Source organism: Dendropsophus ebraccatus, chromosome 1 (genome assembly GCF_027789765.1).
Source record: "Dendropsophus ebraccatus isolate aDenEbr1 chromosome 1, aDenEbr1.pat, whole genome shotgun sequence".
In the NCBI taxonomy this organism is placed as follows: Eukaryota; Metazoa; Chordata; class Amphibia; order Anura; family Hylidae; genus Dendropsophus; species Dendropsophus ebraccatus.
In genome coordinates this window covers 169890092-169909729 of record NC_091454.1, presented here as the reverse complement: position 1 = coordinate 169909729, position 19638 = coordinate 169890092, and the positions used below count along the sequence as shown (strand labels likewise).

The window sequence follows — 19638 nt, the reverse complement described above, 5'->3', positions numbered from 1 at the left end:
TATATTTATTTGTATATTATTATTCAAGTTTTTAATGGCAATTGAATGTGTGAACACCCTCAATGTACATGTATTTAAAAAAAAAAAAAAAAATTCCCATAGTGTGCATAGAGCACCTTAATAAAGACAGTCGTCACTGATATGCAGTAAATATTCCTCCCTTTAGCTACTTTTATGTAAAACCGTATGCAATACCAATTGCTACAGCTAGATGTCACCATAAGCACTCAGGTAACAATTGACACCCCATACAACCGCTAGATGTCACCAGCGCTCCATTATGCTCCACAGCGCCCGTGCCACAACCAACATGGCGTCGGATTTTAAAAACGTCATCACGTCAGCTCACGTCTGCATCTGGGTTGCCATAGTAACTTGTAAACAGGCTGCAGTTCCTATAGCAGCCATAGTACACTGAAGATTTGAGCCAGGACTGCCATCATCATGAGCGTCCGGACCTTCTGCTCCTCCGTGCGAGTCGGGAACTGGAATGAGGATGTGTGCCTGGACGAGGTATCTGATGGTCTATAGTATGCTCTCTATATTAGAGCAATGCCCTCCAGCTGTTGTAAAACTACAACTCCCAGCATGCCCCGGCAGCTGGAGATCCACAGAGTGGGGGCCACTGTATGAGAGAGACAGAGAGAGTGATGGGCCTCCTGTCTTATGGATACAGCTTCACTGCTGAGCGGTGCTGGAAATTGCTCAAGTGAATGGGGCTATGCTGCAGTTCCCACTTGAACCTCAAGGGGCCGCTGTAGTTCAACAAGCGCCACTAGCCCGAGTACTGACCAGTAGGGCCCCCACTGACCACCAGTCATCGTTAGTATTAGTCACTGACTATAGGAGTTGATGGGATGTCACATGTATATTAGGGCACGTCTATAAACATTCAGCAACTAGTTTTCTGTCAGGAAACATTATTACTCTTTCCCGTAGTCTCAGAAATGGCAAGTAATATATATATAGTTATATACATCAGTATGTGTTTAAAGGAACCTGACCTCACTTTGATGCTGCCCGAACCATGAGTCATCCCTGGTGGCTCCATCTGCTGTGACTGCTAGATCTCCCTCCCATACCCCAATAGGGGAGATCTGTCCGCCAAGGCTGGTGGGGCAGGGACCTGACAGCTCATGGTCCTGGCACAATGAAAGTGATGACAGATTTCCTATAAAAATGCTGACTGACTATGGTTAGGGCTACATGGTGACTGACTATGGTTAGAGCTACATGGTGACTGACTATGGTTAGAGCTACATGGTGACTGACTATGCTTAGGGCTACATGGTGACTGACTATGGTTAGGGCTATATGGTGACTGACTATGGTTAGGGCTACATAGTGTCTGTCTATGGTTAGGGCTACATGGTGACTGACTATGGTTAGGGCTACATGGTGACTGACTATGGTTAGGGCTACGTGGTGACTGACTATGGTTAGGGCTACGTGGTGACTGACTATGGCTAAGGCTACGTGGTGACTGTCTATGGTTAGAGCTACATGGTGACTGACTATGGTTAGGGCTACATGGTGACTGACTATGGTTAGGGCTATATGGTGACTGACTATGGTGACTGACTATGGTTAGAGCTACATGGTGACTGACTATGGTTAGAGCTACATGGTGACTGACTATGGTTAGGGCTACATGGTGACTGACTATGGTTAGGGCTATATGGTGACTGACTATGGTTAGGGCTACATAGTGTCTGTCTATGGTTAGGGCTACATGGTGACTGACTATGGCTAGGGCTACGTGGTGACTGACTATGGTTAGGGCTACGTGGTGACTGACTATGGTTAGGGCTACGTGGTGACTGTCTATGGTTAGGGGTACATGGTGACTGTCTATGGTTAGGGCTTCATGGTGACTGTCTATGGTTAGGGCTACATGGTGACTGACTGGTTAGGGCTACATGGTGACTGACTATGGTTAGGGCTACATGGTGGCTGACTATGGTTAGGGCTACATGGTTACTGACTATGGTTAGGGCTACGTGATGACTGACTATGGCTAAGGCTACGTGATGACTGTCTATGGTTAGGGCTACATGGTGACTGACTATGGTTAGGGCTACATGGTGGCTGACTATGGTTAGGGCTACATGGAGACTGACTATGGTTAGGGCTACATGGTGACTGACTATGGTTAGGGCTACATGGTGACTGACTATGGTTAGGGCTACATGGTGACTGACTATGGTTAGGGCTACATGGTGACTGTCTATGGTTAGGGCTACATGGTGACTGTCTATGGTTAGGGCTACGTGGTGACTGACTATGGCTAGGGCTACGTGGTGACTGACTATGGTTAGGGCTACGTGGTGACTGACTATGGTTAGGGCTACGTGGTGACTGTCTATGGTTAGGGCTACATGGTGACTGTCTATGGTTAGGGCTTCATGGTGACTGTCTATGGTTAGGGCTACATGGTGACTGACTATGGTTAGGGCTACATGGTGCCTGTCTATGGTTAGGGCTACATGGTGACTGTCTATGGTTAGGGCTACATGGTGCCTGTCTATGGTTAGGGCTACATGGTGACTGACTATGGTTAGGGCTACGTGGTGACTGTCTATGGTTAGGGCTACGTGGTGACTGACTATGGCTAGGGCTACATGGTGCCTGTCTATGGTTAGGGCTACATGGTGACTGACTATGGTTAGGGCTACATGGTGACTGTCTATGGTTAGGGCTACGTGGTGACTGTCTATGGTTAGGGCTACGTGGTGACTGTCTATGGTTAGGGCTACGTGGTGACTGACTATGGTTAGGGCTACATGGAGACTGACTATGGTTAGGACTACATGGTGACTGACTATGGTGAGGGCTACATGGTGACTGACTATGGTTAGGACTACATGGTGACTGTCTATGGTTAGGGCTACATGGTGACTGACTATGGTTAGGGCTACATGCTGACTGACTATGGTTAGGGCTACATGGTGACTGACTATGGTTAGGGCTACATGGTGACTGACTATGGTTAGGGCTACATGGTGACTGACTATGGTTAGGGCTACATGGTGACTGACTATGGTTAGGGCTACATGGTGACTGACTATGGTTAGGGCTACATGGTGACTGTCTATGGTTAGGGCTACATGGTGACTGACTATGGTTTTGGCTACAGGGTGAGTGTCTATGGTTAAGGCTACATGGACTCTGGCTGAGAAAGCGGTCACATTGACTGGATTGTGCTGCTGAGTGAATACAGAGTGAATGGGGTCATGTTGCGGCTCCTAAGTTGCCGTAAACACAACATTCAGGTTGGATTTGTGGTAGTGGTCACTGCAACAGTGCGGCAGTGTTCACTTTCTCAGACAGACACAATGATCTTTGGCTACTTAACCTGTGTCGCAGCCAAAATCGCCTGGTAGCTCAGGATTGCAGGGAATCCTTTAAAGTGTCAATGTCGTTTAGATTTATTTTTGCAGAAATCAATAGTACAGGCAATTTTAAGAAAAGAAACTTTGTAATTGGGTTTATTAGCTGAAAAATGAATTTTTATAATGAAAAAGCAGTTTAAGCAGTCTTCATGGTTTTCTATGGAGAGGGGAGGGGTGGAGGGAGATGAGGCACCAAAACAGGACAACAAAGAGTTAATTTACAGCTACATCACCGGGCTATCTCCTCTGAAGTCAGCACTGATCTCTGGCCTCTGAATACCGGCTTTCACACAGGTCCCGCTGTCTAATTCTTTGTTCTCTGCTCTCTGCTGACGACTAATCTCCCTCCTCCCCCTCCCCTCTCCATAGGTTACACAGGGCTTGACTGATGTAAAAGAGTCCTTGATTTCCTGATAATGAGCAGTGAATGAGAGAGAGGAGGGAGGGGAGGGACTGGAAAAAGTCTTTTTTAAATGCAGATAATGGCATATTTGCCCAATAACAAAGTTTCTTAAAATCGCCAGTACTAACGATTTCTTGCAAAAAAAATGACAGTGACGCTAAGACAAACAAGAAAGTAAGTAACACATGAAATGTACAGGCATAAGGTATGTGCACACTTCATTCTTTGGACCAAAGACGGAATCCGCCCTTGCATAGAATGGAGTTTATGACACGGGCAGAGGTCATCAGTCACTTTAAAAGTTATTGATCAAAGCAAATCTCACGGCTGACACCCACTCTGATCTGAAGCTATAGGAAGAGAACGCAATCCACCCCCCAGCCGTGGCTCCGTAACAGCTAAATCTGACTACGCAAGTCTATAAGCCTACATTGTCGGAATCATCAGCTGATCGGGGAGTGGATTGCGGTAGTATCGCACCTTGCGTCAACAGTGAGACCTGGTGGGATCAATTTTTAGTGACAGGTACTCTTTAAAGAAAAAGTCAGGCAAAAATTTTTATAAAAGTATGGTATTGTCCCCCAAAAGTAATACAAATCCCCAATATACACTTATTACGGGAAATGCTTATAAAGTGCTTTTTTCCCTGCACTTACTACTGCATCAAGGCTTCACTTACTGGATAACATGGTGATGTCACGACCCGACTCCCAGAGCTGTGTGGGCTGTGGCTGCTGGAGAGGATGATGTCACTTCCTGGATAATATGGTGATGTCACTTCCTGGGTAACATGGTGATGTCACTTCCTGGATAATATGGTGATGTCACTTCCTGGATAACATGGTTATGTAACTTCCTGGATAACATGATGATGTCACGACCCGACTCCCAGAGCTGTGCGGGCTGTGGCTGCCGGAGAGGATGATGGCAGGGGAACACTGAGGGACACAGGGCACTGGAGGGACACTGAGCATCCCTCTGCCATCATCCTCTCCAGCAGCCACAGCCCGCACAGCTCTGGGAGTCGGTTCGTGACATCACCATTTTATCCAGGAAGTGAAGCCTTGAAGCAGTAGGAAGTGCAGGGAAAAAAGCAATTTATAAGCATTTTCCGTGATAAGTGTATATTGGGGATTTGTATTACTTTTGGGGGACAATACAAAAATGTAATAAAAATTTTCGCCAGACTTCTCCTTTAAGGTACCCATACATCTTAAACTAAAGTTAGCTGAGCCCATTGCCTTCAGTTGTTTTGTCTATCTTCTGACCCTCCACGGACCGAAAATGTCGGGAAAAAGAATAGGTGCGGCAAGTTGTTTTTTTTTTACTACCCAACCTTATTGTTTAGGAAGATATACAGTAAGCTGTTACCTGAGCCACCCAGCTACGGTTTACTCTTTCCTTTCCTACAGAGAATAGGGAGTTTATTCATGTTTGTCCATCAATGTGAATCATATCCACATGAACTTTTGTATCTCATATCAATAGACTAAGGGGGACATTTATAAAGACTGGCGTTTTCTCCGCCGGGCTTAAAAAAGTCCCTGCAGCTCCGACATTACGCACTGCCTCTACATAAATCCTGTGTGCACCAGTGAGTGCGCAGAGGAAACCTACGCCAACTCAGAGCAGATTATCACTCTATGTAATAAAGACAATGATCATTGGCCGACATTACCTCTCCACGTCCCCTGCAGCTGTCGGTGCAACTTCAGCCAGTCTGCAAAGTGACAGGCTGCTCAGCCAATCAATGCCTTGGACGGGACTGCCGCAGCCAGTGATTGGCACAGCAGCCTGTTACTTTAGACACCGGCTTTGAAGTGCCACCGGAGACTGCTGGGAGCGGGCAGAAGCAAAGAGAACATCAGGAAGCATGGATAGGTAATGTATGTACTTCACCTCTAAAGCAAGGGCTGCACTGACATAACTAACTATATATATATATATATATATATATATATATATATATATATATATATATACACATACATACAGCCCTTGCTGCATGATAATCAAGCTCTGTAATAGGCAGATCTGCTCTTGTTTACTACAGTGATCAGGACGTCTATTACGGCCCTTAGATTTTACTGGCCTGATAATAGAGAATATACTAGCAGTAACTCACAGGATGATGTGCTCAGTTATTTATACTATATCATAGAACCCGAATCTGATATATAATAACCTCTATGTACTGGGTGTTATTTGTCATGTAGGAGCTTTTGAAAGATTTCTTAGAAAAAAGAGAAAAAGGAGAACTCCTAGTACAGAAGTCCAGCAATCTTAAGACAAATGTTTTAAAAAAGGTAAGAAATAAATATGTAATATGTGTATATATTTGCCAGAACCTGTTAGGTCAGTGGCAAGTCAAAGGATTCTATAAATAACCTTTCTTTCCTAATACATCAGGCAGAGCTTTCCATTTCTAAGGATGGATATCTTCATTTTGGAGATATTATTATGTTACTCAATCCAGAAAACAGTGAGCAGTCATTGAGTAATCCATCTCCAGTACACGGTAACTATACCCTGTCTGCAAACCCAGAAGAAAGTGCAATCCATGCAAAGGACCACCTGACTGCACCATGCGGCGTCAGTGCCAGCAGCAATGTCAAACCCTGCGGCAGAAATGCTTTCATTATTACAAGGTAGGCATTATGAAATTGTGTGCAACCACTTATTTCCATGGTGTACACTGTAAAGGACAGACTATGAAGTTCATCCGAACCTAAACTCTCAGCATTTGATTACCAGTGGCTGAAAAAGTTGGATGCAGCCCTAATGCTGCCTTAAAAACATGGATACAGCCATAGGCTTTATCAATGTTTTTCAGGACTCCCTAGGGCTGCATACAACTTCAGCCCCTGGAAATCAAATGCTGAGAGTTTGGATTTGAAAGAACACAAGCATACGTAAAGTTCTCTCATCTCTATTCACAAGTACTATACATGCTGCAGATTTTCTGCTGGTAAGTCAGTGATGCACATTTTGGTGTGGACTTTCCCCTACAGAATTAGTCAGGAAATGTTACATGTGGCTGTATCCGAATGTTGCTTAACCACTAGAGATGAGTGAACCTGGAGCATGCTCGAGTCCATCCGAACCCGAACTTTCGGCATTTGATTAGCGGTGGCTGCTGAAGTTGGATAAAGCCCTAAGGCTATGTGGAAAACATGGATATAGTCATTGGCTGTATCCATGTTTTCCAGACAACCTTAGAGCTATATCCAACTTCAGCAGCCCCCGCTAATAAAATGCCGAGCGTTCGGGTTCGGATGGACTCGAACCCGAACCCGGTTTGCTCATCTCTATTTACCACGTGTCAGATAAACACATGCGGCTGAAACTAAACCCCCATGCTTTCACCCGGCAGCATTGCGTGGCATTTGGTGAACTGATGATAGTTTCGGCCACGTGCGTTGACCGGAATGTGTCCCCCCCCCCCCCTAATAATAGACATCTAATATAGAACTGTTTTCCATGTGCCATGAGTTGTAGAAATCATTCCTTCATAGAATGTGACTGTAGATTTGTATTTTGTGACAGTGTAGATGGTAGCGAGCCTGGAGAACCTTTGTGCTATGGACAGAATTTTGCCTTGATGACAGCAGAAGAATTCATGGGCCATGTAAGTGATTCCAGCAATTATTATTATAGAACTGTCTTAAAGTGTAATATGCGTTTAAAGAACAAAACACATATACAGTGGTGCTTTGGATTACGAGCATAAAAAATAATGTTTTTTTTTATTCTGAACAACATGTAAAACAAATGAAAATGAGACATTTAGAGACAGCTGAATATGTCATATTATAAGTTATTGGACAGTATAGCAATCAGCATGTGGAGTATAATGTATAGTAAGTGCATAAACCTCCACAGTCCTGTCCCCTGATGTGAGCCCCAGCCTGAAGTGGATCTGCTATGATTTGGAAGGTGAGGGAGACTTCCCTGGTCAGAGTACAGAGCTGTAGACCTCGCTCTGCAGACCATGCCCCTCCTCCACTCCTGCTCCCACCCAGTACAGGGAGCTCTTAAACCAAAGGAATGCTCTTAAACCAAGTCACAATTTTGAAAAACTGTAATCTCTTAAACCAAAATGCTCTTAATCCAAGTTACTCTTAAACCAAGGTACCATTGTATTGTATTATTGTGTAGCATGCACCTGATACCATATAAAAACTAGTGACAAACTATATATCCACTATTGCAGTGGAAATACTCTACATACTCTAGAAAATACTAGAAATACTCTATGAATATAAAATATTAAAATACTCTATATCAGCACACACATCACAATGTGTCATTATTTTTATACACATTTGTTCTTCTTTGTTCCTTTTTCCAGGTATATTTGACAAGTGATCGTAAATCCTTTCTTAAGAGCAGTAAGAAGTCTCATCTGCAAGAGGTCAGTTTAACAGACCAGAATTCCTATGAGAGCTGCTGGCAGGTTGTTTACCTGGACCCACAGCTTAGGCTAGAACATGAAGGACTACCTGTTCCAGTAAGTATAGAAATCATTGTTTCTATTTGTTACCTCACTTCTGAAAGTGTCAGTACAATGGCATATTATTGTGTTATAATACCTGTCCCATTTGGGACTGTTATTCAGAGTTTATTATTAACAAGCCAGATCCCACTGTAATATTAAATAATTACCACAAGAGGGAGCACTATAGTCATGAAAACTACTTTGTATATCAGTTCCTATGATGTTACAGACCAGCAGGGGAGAGGGAGAGGCGGCTGCACTTGGCCGGGACATGTAAGTTGTCACTTGTTGAAAGTCAAAGCAGGCTCAATGCATCCTGTGGCTAAAAGGGTAAGCAATGGGGTGAAGAACCTTGCTCTGCCACCTTTCACCAGCAAGCAACGCTTGCTAGCATCAGGGATCCAGGGCTAGTGTCTGGGAATCTCAGTGCTAATGATTGCCAACAACTGCACCCATCCGGAAAGATCAGTAATCTGCCAGGTGCGGCCGATAATCATTTGGTGCAAACTTAGATGGACGGACCTGGGCTGGGACAAGGGGTAGGCAGGTCCGCCCATCTAAGTTTGCACCAAATGATTATCGGCCGCACCTGGCAGATTACGGACCTTTCCAGATGATAATCGTTTGGTGCCCGCTCCGACACTCGCTCTCCCTTCTTTACGCCGTGTTGGGTTCCCCCCCGGATCAGCCGCCCCCTCCATTCCTTGCTGCTTGGGAGCAAGACTTGAATGTCTCATTCACGGGTCCACAATTGGACCGAATATATACCTGTACTCACACTTCCTCCATCTCCTCCCGCTTACAGGAGGCGGGCTATAAGATTCTCTCGAGATGGTACCGGGTTCCGGTCCGCCTCCATAGAATTTTTCCTGAAGTATCTCCCCTGTGCTGGAGGAATTATGGTGAGGAAGGGACCCTTCTCCACACCTTTTGGAGTTGCCCCAAACTGGTCCCCTTTTGGAGAGAGGTTTGGCGTATTGCCTCTACCTTTACAGACTCTCCTCTTCCTTTCTCTCCGTCGCTTTTCCTCCTGCACATGTCGGACATCCTGCTAAGAGGCTACCGCCGCTCTCTCATCCGCCACCTGGTCAACGCTGCCAGGGCCTGTATGCCTGCCCTTTGGAGGAGTCCAGCTCCCCCCTCAATCTCTATGTGGTTGCGGAAGGTGGAAGACCTTAAAAACATGGAGGACCTTACCGCACAACTACATGACCGGAATTCCCGGTTCTTTCAGACCTGGTACTATTGGGAACAGTTTGCTGAATCTGATGAATATAAGACTCTCATATCTCAGTGAGGCGCTTCCGCCCTCCTCCACTCCCTCTGTGTGTTCCTTTCATATCTTGGTTTGTGTGTAGGTTGTCACTGTCCTCTCCCTTCGTGTGTTCCTCGGTATTGTAGTCTCCCGTCTTTGTCTTCCTCCCCCCCTCCCCTAGATGTTGACGCTTCTTATTCTTTCCCTTTCCTGAGCGTCAGCTCTTCTCTCTCTACGTGATGAGATGTGTCTCATTTTCAGGGATGGTCTCCCCGCTGTGGGAGTTATTTCGGAAACTGTTGTTGGTAATGTTGTGCCATGTTGGCTCTCTGACTCTGTCCCATTCTTGTTTGTGCACCCAAAGGTGCTTTGTCCCTGTTTTGCAGTATCTACAACTAATGTTATATGTGTGCCTCTTTTAAAAATTTGAAAAATGAATAAAATTTAGAATTCAAAAAAAAAAAAAAAAAAAAAGACCACGACCAGCAGACATGTTGAAAAATCAAGATAACAACAGTGATGGTCTGCTGCATGTCGCTTCATGTAACAGAAGCATCTGCAGCATTCTGCCACTGACGTCAATGAGCAGCCCGGGCGATTGATTGATCTAAGGATCGCCCAGGCAGCCCCTCTCGCTTGCTGTTTGTTTGTGTGTGTGTGTGTGTTTGCGCAATAACAAAGGCAGCGAGCAGGGAATGAGGGAGAAGCAAGTGCTGACCAGACAGGTCGGCGCTCACTTTCTCCTCAAAATCGTGTTGTGTAATACAGCATTAAGATTTTGAGAGTATTAACAAAATCCCACCAATATTTCTAGTTTGATGCAGTGAGCTTTGACTAGTTGCGTTATTAATACAATTTTTTTTTCTAATTCCAGGCGAACACCAAAGTCCTTATTGTTCACAGTAAGACAAATCAATGCTTGGCTGTCCTTAGGAAGTATATACTATGGTAAGCCACAGAGTCCATATTCATTATTCTGACTTCCTAGTGTTCCATCCTTGTTTACTACACTATGATATCTTAGAATCCCCTGTAACATACGCAACAGATTGGGTAAAATACTGCAAACTAGAGGACTCCATAGAAAGCACTTGGGGAATTTATTACCCCCTGCACCAGCACCAAATAGCAAAATAGCACAAATATTTTTCCTGGAAGTCCCAGATTTTGCACAGCTCACACACAAAAAAAAAAAATTGCTCAGTTTTGCCACTATGACCGGCATAGTGAATGATAAATCCCCGTCCAGTTTCCAGAGTCACAAAACTTACGACATGGGGGGATTATCAAAGCGTGCAAAATAAACACTGGTGTAAACTGCCGACAGCAACCAATCACAGCTCAGCTCTGGTCAAGTGAAAGCGGAGCTGTGATTGGTTGCTGTAGACAGTTTACACCAGTCGATATTTTACATCTTTTGATAAATCTCTCCCAAGATGTCTGTCAAGAAAGATTATTCGTTATTGCCTCTGATTTAAAAGAGGTGGTATAGTCAGATATACCTTCTCAGGGGCCTGTTTGGCACTTTTAAGAGCTGATAATTGTACAATTATAATAATTGCACTGATAATTATACAATTAGGCCATGTTTCCACGTAGTAAGACACCGGCCGTTCCGTGACACGGCTGTTGTCAGAGAAGATCACCCTGGCCGGTACTACAGTACGGGCCGGATGACCTTCACTGCTGCTGAATTCGGATGCGGGCGCATCCGTGCGCGCCCACATCCGAATTCCCTGATGTACACAATGGAGCGTTGTGTGAACTGACAGGTTTTCTGTGGCCGCTATTCACTGAATAGCGGCCACAGAAAACTGACATGTCAGTTTCTTGCGGTGCCGCTAGGGATCCCGACCGGAGTGTATACCATATGTATACACTCCGTTAGGGATTAATTTAAAGGCAGCACAATGTAAGTTCCGCAGTAATTATTACAAAACTTACGTAGTGTGAACACTGCCTTACAGTGTAATTGTATCCACTAGCATAACTTTTGTGTTATAGTTAAGTTTTTTTTATATAACAAATCCATTTTGTTATATATTATGTAGCACAAGATATACAGCTTGCAATAGGTCTAGATCTTCATATTTCTTGTGATCTCTGTTGCAGGACATTATTTGGCAAGGAATGTGAAATCACTGCTCACACATACCTAAATGGACACAAAGTGGAAGAGAATGAAAATCATTGGATTATTGTGACTGGAAACCCAAGTGATGACATAAACACAATGTTTGATAGACCTGACCCACCAAGCGAAGACATGAATGAAAGCAAACATGTTTGATAAGCTCCATATAAAAAGAAAACATCTCATGTTCATGTTCACATGTTAGTGAATCTTTCATGAGTTGAAGCAACTACAACCTGTAATAACATTGCAATAAACTCTACCAAGCTAAGTAAAAGCCCAATCTGACCTTCCATCTTTTTGCAATAAACTATTAGCTCCATAGCACAGAACACAGGTGTCAAACTCATGGCCTTCCAGCTGTTGCAGAACTACAATTCCTATCATGTCTGGAGAGACAAAGCTTTAGCTGTCCAGGCATGATGGAAATTGTAGTTTTGCAGCAGCTGGAGGGCCGTGAGTTTGACGCCCCTGGCATAGAAAGGGGCTGCTATATGATATTACTCTAATAAAAGCCAAGTTTTGATTGCTGTAATAACTTCCCAGCACATAACTTGCCATTAGAATGCAATAATGGAGAGAAGGGCTCTTCTATACTCTGTCTGTTACCCGCCGGGCCTAATTGTTATTTTATTCAACAATTATTTCAGTAAAAATAGATTAAACATTAAAGACAAGTCTGGCACATTTCGTTACATTTTTATTTTAGTGTGGACAAACTCTAGTGGAAAAACATTTAAGAGGTATTCCTATGCAATGTTATTCCTTATCCACAGGATATGTGACTATTGAGATCCCCACCAATCACAAAAACAGAGAAACACCTCCTAAATGGATGGAGTTCACCGTAGGTGTACTGCCAATGCTCCGTTCATTCTTTATGGGGCTCAGTGCTTGGTAGTGTTTGAAAATTCCATGTGACATATTTCACCATAATATGTACAAAGTAATAATAGGTTTCTAGTGTGCTTGTCACTACTATCAATGTGAGTTGGTACCTGCACAGGTAGTCCAGCTGCTCCACAGGTGCCAGTGCAAGAAAGTTGGATCTGTCCCCCAGCACATCCTTTGGAGAAGATACCAGGAAATTGGACAATACACATGAGAGCTGTAGGGGGCAGCAACACTGGTATCAGCTCTTTTGCAAGGATTAATAGAAAAAGTCTCGAGACACTGTGGTGAATGTTAGACTGCCTGCAACTTCAACCAGTATGACCAAATTAGAGGTGGGTCAGACATGGTCTTGGGAAGCATATGCTTCCCCACATAATAGCCAACAATATCCTGAGTGTTATATCCCCTAATAGCCAACAATATCCTGAGTGTTATATACCCTAATAGCCAACAATATCCTGAGTGTTATATACCAGGATCCAGCCATTGTCAGACCATAGGCTGGTGCAGTAGGACCTGGGTTCCTCCTAGTGTAGGCAGTTCCTGGATGGTGAAGGCATTGGTACCATTAAATAGTTCTTACATTTCCTAAACGTAAATCCAACAAAGAACTTCTGAGATATTATGTTTCAGTGCATCAAGTGCTGCCAAGTAGGCAGACTAATAAACAGCTTACCAATGCAGGTGGAGATTTCCTGGGCACCATATGCAATCTCATCAGGAGGCATACATACTACTGGGTCACATTAAGAGTTGCTTTGTAAAAAAAAAAACTGCAGCAAATTAGATCCCCTGTGGCTTCAATTTGTATGTTCGATTTTTTTGGTGTATGCACAGTCTGCACTTTGTTTCTATCTGCATTCTGTTCATCAGGCTGCAGGCAGTGGCGTAGCTACCAGGGTAGCCGCGGTCGCCGCAGCGACCCGGCCCGCTACGAGGGGGGGCCCGCGAGGCCCCCTTGCCACTGCACTCCTCCCTTAAATTACTCTTGTGACCGCAAGCATTGTTTTGCTTGCAGTCACAAGAGCAGGCTTGTCCGGGCCCCCAGCTGATGCGTGGCTGCCGGGGGTGTCCCATCCTATCCCCGGCAGCGCCGTGCATCAGTGAGCTCCCTGGGGCCCTGATTTCCGGCACAGGAAGCGTATGTCAGAGACACTTCCTGTCCCGGAAGTCCCAGCCCCGGCGTACACAGAGTTCACTGATGCGCGGCGCTGCCGGGGATAGGACGGGGATAGGCGGATTATAATGTAGGCGGTTTGGGCGGCCGCCCGGGGCCCGAGGCTCCGGGGGGGCCCATGCCACGCCGCCCACATTATAGTGCCGCCTGGGAGGCCCCCTTCCCCTCGCCACTGCACTCTTGTGACCGCAAGCATTGTTTCGATTGCGGTCACAAGAGTCTCCGGCTGATGCACGGGTGTCCCGTCCTCTCCCCGGCAGCGCGCGCATCACACAGCTCCTAGTGCCGTCTGGGGCCCTGACTTCCGGTACTGGGAGCGCACGTACTGGAAGTCAGGGCCCAGGCGGCACTAGGAGCTGTGTGATGCGCATGCTGCCGGGGAGAGGACGGGACAGCCGGAGACTGCAGAAGGAGAGATGATCGACGGGGGAACGCAGGGTAGGTGAGTTGTATTTTGTTATTTTTGTGTTATTTACTGACGGGGGGGACCATCTATAAAGGGGGAAAGAGGGGGACCATCTATAAGGGGGGAAAGAGGGGGACCATCTATAAAGGGGGAGAGGGGGACCATCTATAAGGGGGGGAGAGGGGGACCATCTATAAAGGGGGAAAGAGGGGGACCATCTATAAGGGGGGAAAGAGGGGGACCATCTATAAAAGGGAGAAGAGGGGGGACCATCTATAAAGGGGGGGAAGAGGGGGACCATCTATAAAGGGAGGGGGAGAGAGGGACCATCTATAAGGGGGGAGAGAGGGACCATCTATAAGGGGGGAGAGAGGGACCATCTATAAGGGGGGAAAGAGGGGGACCATCTATAAGGGGGGAAAGAGGGGGACCATCTATAAGGGGGGAAAGAGGGGGGCCATCTATAAGGGGGGAAAGAGGGGACCATCTATAAAGGGGGAAAGAGGGGGACCATCTATAAGGGGGAAAGAGGGGGACCATCTATAAAGGGAGGGGGGAGAGGGGGACCATCTATAAGGGGAGAAGGAGGGGGACCATCTATAAGGGGGGAAAGAGGGGGACCATCTATAAGGGGGGAAAGAGGGGGACCATCTATAAGGGGGGAAAGAGGGGGACAATCTAAAGAGGGGAAAGAGGGAGACCATCCATAAAGGGGGAAAGAGGGAGACCATCTATAAAGGGGGACTATCTCCTATAGGATTAGCACCCTCCTCTCCTGACATCCTCTGTGATGCTGGGACCTCCCCTATAGATCAGCACCCTCCTCTCCTGACATCCTCTGTGCTGCTGGGCGCTGCGACCTCCCCTATAAGACCAGCACCCTCCTCTCCTGACATCCTCTGTGCTTCTCGGACCTCTCCTATAGATCAGCACCCTCCTCTCCTGACATCCTCTGTGCTGTTGTGACCTCCCCTATAAGATCAGCACCCTCCTCTCCTGACATCCTCTGTGCTGCTGTGACCTCTCCTATAAGATCAGCACCCTCCTCTCCTGACATCCTCTGTGCTTCTCGGACCTCTCCTATAGATCAGCACCCTCTTCTCCTGACATCCTCTGTGCTGCTGTGACCTCTCCTATAAGATCAGCACCCTCCTCTCCTGACATCCTCTGTGCTGCTGTGACCTCTCCTATAAGATCAGCACCCTCCTCTCCTGACATCCTCTGTGCTGCTGTGACCTTGGGGGGGGGGCAACATCAGGGGACCAGGTGAGGTGGCAATATGTTTATTGGGGGCAGTGGAGGTGGGGTGGGCAATGCTTACTGGGGGTAGCAGCAAGGGACCAAACATTATGTTTATTTGGGCCAGCAGGGAGGGGAGGCAGGCAGTGTTTATTGGGGACAGTGTGGGGGGGGGGGGGGCGCAGTAGCAGATTATAATGTGGGCGAATTGACTGGGGGGGGCAGGTTGGGTGGACAGCCCGGGGCCCAGGGTACATTTAATCCGCCACTGTGGGGACCACACAGCGCCTGGAGAAGAAGAGGATCGCCAGGGGAGCGGTTGTCAGGTGAGTTTGTGTGTTTTTTTTATATTCTGCTTAGCATAGAGGAAAGGGGGGGGGGGCATCTATAAGGGGGGGAGAGAAGAGAGGGGCATCTATAATGGGGGGAGAGAGGGGGGCATCTATAAGAGGGGGAGAAGAGGGGGCCATCTTCAAGGGGGGGAGAGAGGGCCATCTATAAGGGGAGGAGGGCATCTATAATGGGGGAGAGGGAGGCATCTATAAAGGGGGGGAGAAGAGGGGGCCATCTTCAAGGGGGGGAGAGAGGAGGCCATCTATAAGGGGAGGGTGGAGAGGGGGCCATCTATAAGGGGAGAGGGGAGAGGGGGGCATCTATAATGGGGGGGAGAGAGGAGGGCATCTATAATGGGGGGGAGAGAGGGGGCTATCTATAGGAGGAGAGGGGGGCATCTATAATGGGGGGGAGAGGGGGCCATCTATAAGGGGGGTGCAACATGCAGTGGGGGCCATCTATATATACTATAAGGGGGGTCACATAGTGTCAGGGCTACCCACTAAATGAGGGTGTAAAGGGGCCAATACAGATGTGCAATAGAGATGAGGATGGTGCCAGAGTGTGGAGTCTAATATGTTTGTCTGGCAGATTCTGTGGATTTGTGGCTCGGAGAAGTTCTCATAACGGCCCAGGACAGATGGAGAAGGAGAAAATGAAAAGGGAAGAACTCCGATCAGAGAAGACGTCCCTTGTGAGTCACCTGATATATCTGCGCTGTAATGTATATGGTGTATACAACCTGTGTAGAGCTGCGTCCACCTCTATACGACTGTATAAGGTGATAGTGATCTGTGTACAGTGGATTCAGTAGCAGCGGTGGTGTTAGTCAGTATGTGGCGGTGTTAGTCAGTATGTGGTAATATTTGTTACGTGTTATCTGGTACTGTGTTTTATTGGTCTTAGTATACAGGATTTGGTCAGTAACAATGTGTTGATGGTATTGGTTGTGGTGTGGCGTTAATATTTGCCCCTTGTGTACGTGTATTATTGGCAATATTGGTCTCAGTATACAGTAACAGTATGGCGGTAATATATATGGTGATAATATTTTCACTTCCTATATGCTCATATGCTGGTGTTATTGGTTATATCTGCCTTGGAGTGTGTGTGTGTATATATATATATATATATATATATATATATATATATATATATATATATACACACACACACCTACCAGTAGCATCTCTTGGTCGTGAAAGGGGGGGGGCCCAAGTTGACCTCTCGCACCAGGGCCCAGGAGACATTAGCTACGCCCCTGGCTGCAGGATTTGAAGTCTGATCAACTCCCTGCTGCTCCTCCCCGGGTGCTTGGAAAAGATGGATCCAGTCCTGGGAAACTTCAAGCAGTTTCCCAGCACCTGGGGGGGGGGGGTGGCAGGGAGAGAAGAAGACTTCAAAGCCCGCAGCCTGATGAACAGAATGCAGATAGGAACAAAGTGCTTCGATTCTACTGTAGATTCACTAAGATAATCCCCCATTAGCCACACATATCTCCGTGTAATAAAAAATGCAGGGATGATGGCTGATGAAAAGTAAGAGCAGCAGGAACATCACTAGCAAAGTGCCCTCCCTACATGATTATCAAGCCATTTAAAAGGCTGTGTAAGCGAGTGCCGATCTAGCAGATCAGAGCTTGCTTACATAGCAGGTTGGGCCATCTAATACAGCCTTTAGACCATCTAATCTTAGTTCAGATCAACTAGTAGTTGACTTAAACCACTCCAAGATTTTATGACAATTTTGGTGCATTCTTTATGCAGTATCCCCTCTTAAACCATGCCCCTTGCACTGAAGACACTATATGTAGAGAGGAAATTGCCTAGAAAATAGTAAATGTGGAACAAGTAGTATAAAAGAGTATTTGAAATTTGCACCAGAATTTGCAATAGTACATATTTGCCACTGTATTAGGCTATGTTCACACAATGTAAGTTTTATATTAATCAAGGCCGTTGTTGCAGATTTGTACTGCAGTCTATGGGATCCCGGCTGGAGTGTATACACATAGTATATGCTCCGGCCAGAATCCCTAGCGGCCGCAGCGAAAACTGAGATGTCAGTTTTGTGCGGCTGCTATAATTGAATAGCGGCTGCACAAGCCAGACAGGTCACACAATGGAGAGTGCAGCTCCGGCCACACTCCCCATTGTGTTCAATGGTCAATTGGGATGCGGGTGTGCATGGATGCAGCCGCATCCCAATTCAACAGAAATGAAGATCATCCGGCCAGTACTGCAGTACTGGCCAGGATGATCTTCAATGACACCAGCCGGGTCACAGAACGGATGGTGTCCTACATAGTGTGAACCCGGCCTTAATGTCACTATCCTTTGTCTGACACAATCTTTTTACTGGTGATGTCTTTGAAGGCACCTATTACATCCTTGTTCCTCAGGGTATATATCAAAGGATTGAGCATTGGTGTTATAACACTGTAGAACAAGGTGGCCATTTTATCTTGGTTGGCTACATGGGTTGATCCTGGTCTCATGTACATGAATATAATGGTGCCATAAAACAGGGATACAACTATAATATGTGAAGCACAGGTGGAGAAGGCCTTCCTCCTCCCCACAGATGTGCTGATCCTCAGTATGCTGGAAATGATGTAACCATATGTGATGAGAATAAGGAAAAATGGACCCATCACCACCAACATAGCAAAGAAGAAAATAATCGTCTTATTAAGAGATATATCTGCACAGGCCAGCTCCAACACTGACGGCACCTCACAGAAAAAGTGATTTATTACATTAGGACCACAATAAGGCAATTGTAGTGCAAAGATTGAGTGTACAAGTGAGTTTATTAGACCTCCAATCCATGAGCCAGCTGCCATCTTAATACACAAGACAGGATGCATAATAGTAGTGTAGTGTAATGGAGAACATATAGCCACATAGCGGTCATAGGCCATTGACAACAAAAGGTAGCACTCCGTCCCTCCTAGGGCGAGATGAATGAACATCTGAGCCACACAACCAGTAAAAGATATGCTTTTCTTCACTGACAAGAAATTAATGAGCATTTTCGGAACAATACTTGACGTGTACCAGATGTCCAAAAATGACAGATTACTCAAGAAGAAATACATAGGAGTCTGAAGCCGGGAGCTTATTCTGCTGAGAATCATAATGATTATGTTACCAGTTAGTGATATCATGTAACAGAATAAAAATACAACAAATAACACTATCTGAATGTTCCTCTGGCTGGTCAGCCCAAGCAGAATGAATTCTTCAACTGTTCTGTACTTGGAGATGTTCATCCCAGTCATAGTATTAGGCAGGATTATTCTGTTTCCACTTCCCATTAACTAAAAGCCTCCTACAGAAAACAAAAGCAGCTGTTGGAATGAGCAGACACTGTGGGGGACATGTATTAAGGTGCGTATCGGCGGAAAGTGCCGATTTGCGTAATATTTTATTCGCAAATGGCCGATTTGCGAATAAAATAATCGCATATCGGCACTTTCCGCCGGGTACGCCGGGGGGGGGGGGGGGGGGGACGGGGGTGTGGAGGAGGGCGGGGGGGGGGGGGTGCAGACTCAGAGTCCGCGCGATTTATCTTTTGCTCCGGCAAAAGACACACCGAAAACCTACTCCATCTTTCAGGTGGCGTAGGTTTTCTGCCGTGTGCACCGATGTGCACAGGATTTATGTAGAGGCAGTCCGCCTCTACATAAATCTCTGTAGCGCCGGAGATGCGGGGACATTTTTAAGTCCGGCGTAAAAAATGTCGGACTTAATAAATGTCCCCCTTAGGGTTCATTTACACAGATAGATTATTTGCCAAAGATTTGAAGCCAAAGCAAAAACAGACTATAAACAGATCAGGTCATAAAGGAAAGGCTGAGATTTTTCCTATTTTCAAATCCATCCCTGTCTTTGGCTTCAAATCT

The 19638-nt window shown here is 46.0% G+C and overlaps 2 protein-coding genes across 2 annotated transcripts; one reads left to right on the top strand and one right to left on the bottom strand.

Moving 5' to 3' along the window:
- The first annotated feature begins 326 nt into the window (after nt 1-326).
- On the top strand, nt 327-12341 carry CFAP161 (cilia and flagella associated protein 161). Its single transcript, XM_069956660.1, has 7 exons — nt 327-513; nt 6012-6101; nt 6205-6443; nt 7342-7423; nt 8147-8305; nt 10423-10496; nt 11661-12341. Exons 1-7 carry the CDS (start codon nt 445-447, stop codon nt 11836-11838), a joined length of 891 nt encoding a protein of 296 aa, XP_069812761.1. The 5' UTR covers nt 327-444; the 3' UTR covers nt 11839-12341.
- On the bottom strand, nt 12088-19036 carry LOC138783688 (olfactory receptor 2G3-like). Its single transcript, XM_069958710.1, has 2 exons — nt 18077-19036; nt 12088-12211 (listed from the first exon to the last, which is right to left on the bottom strand). Exons 1-2 carry the CDS (start codon nt 19012-19014, stop codon nt 12088-12090), a joined length of 1062 nt encoding a protein of 353 aa, XP_069814811.1. The 5' UTR covers nt 19015-19036.
- Nucleotides 19037-19638: the final 602 nt, after the last annotated feature.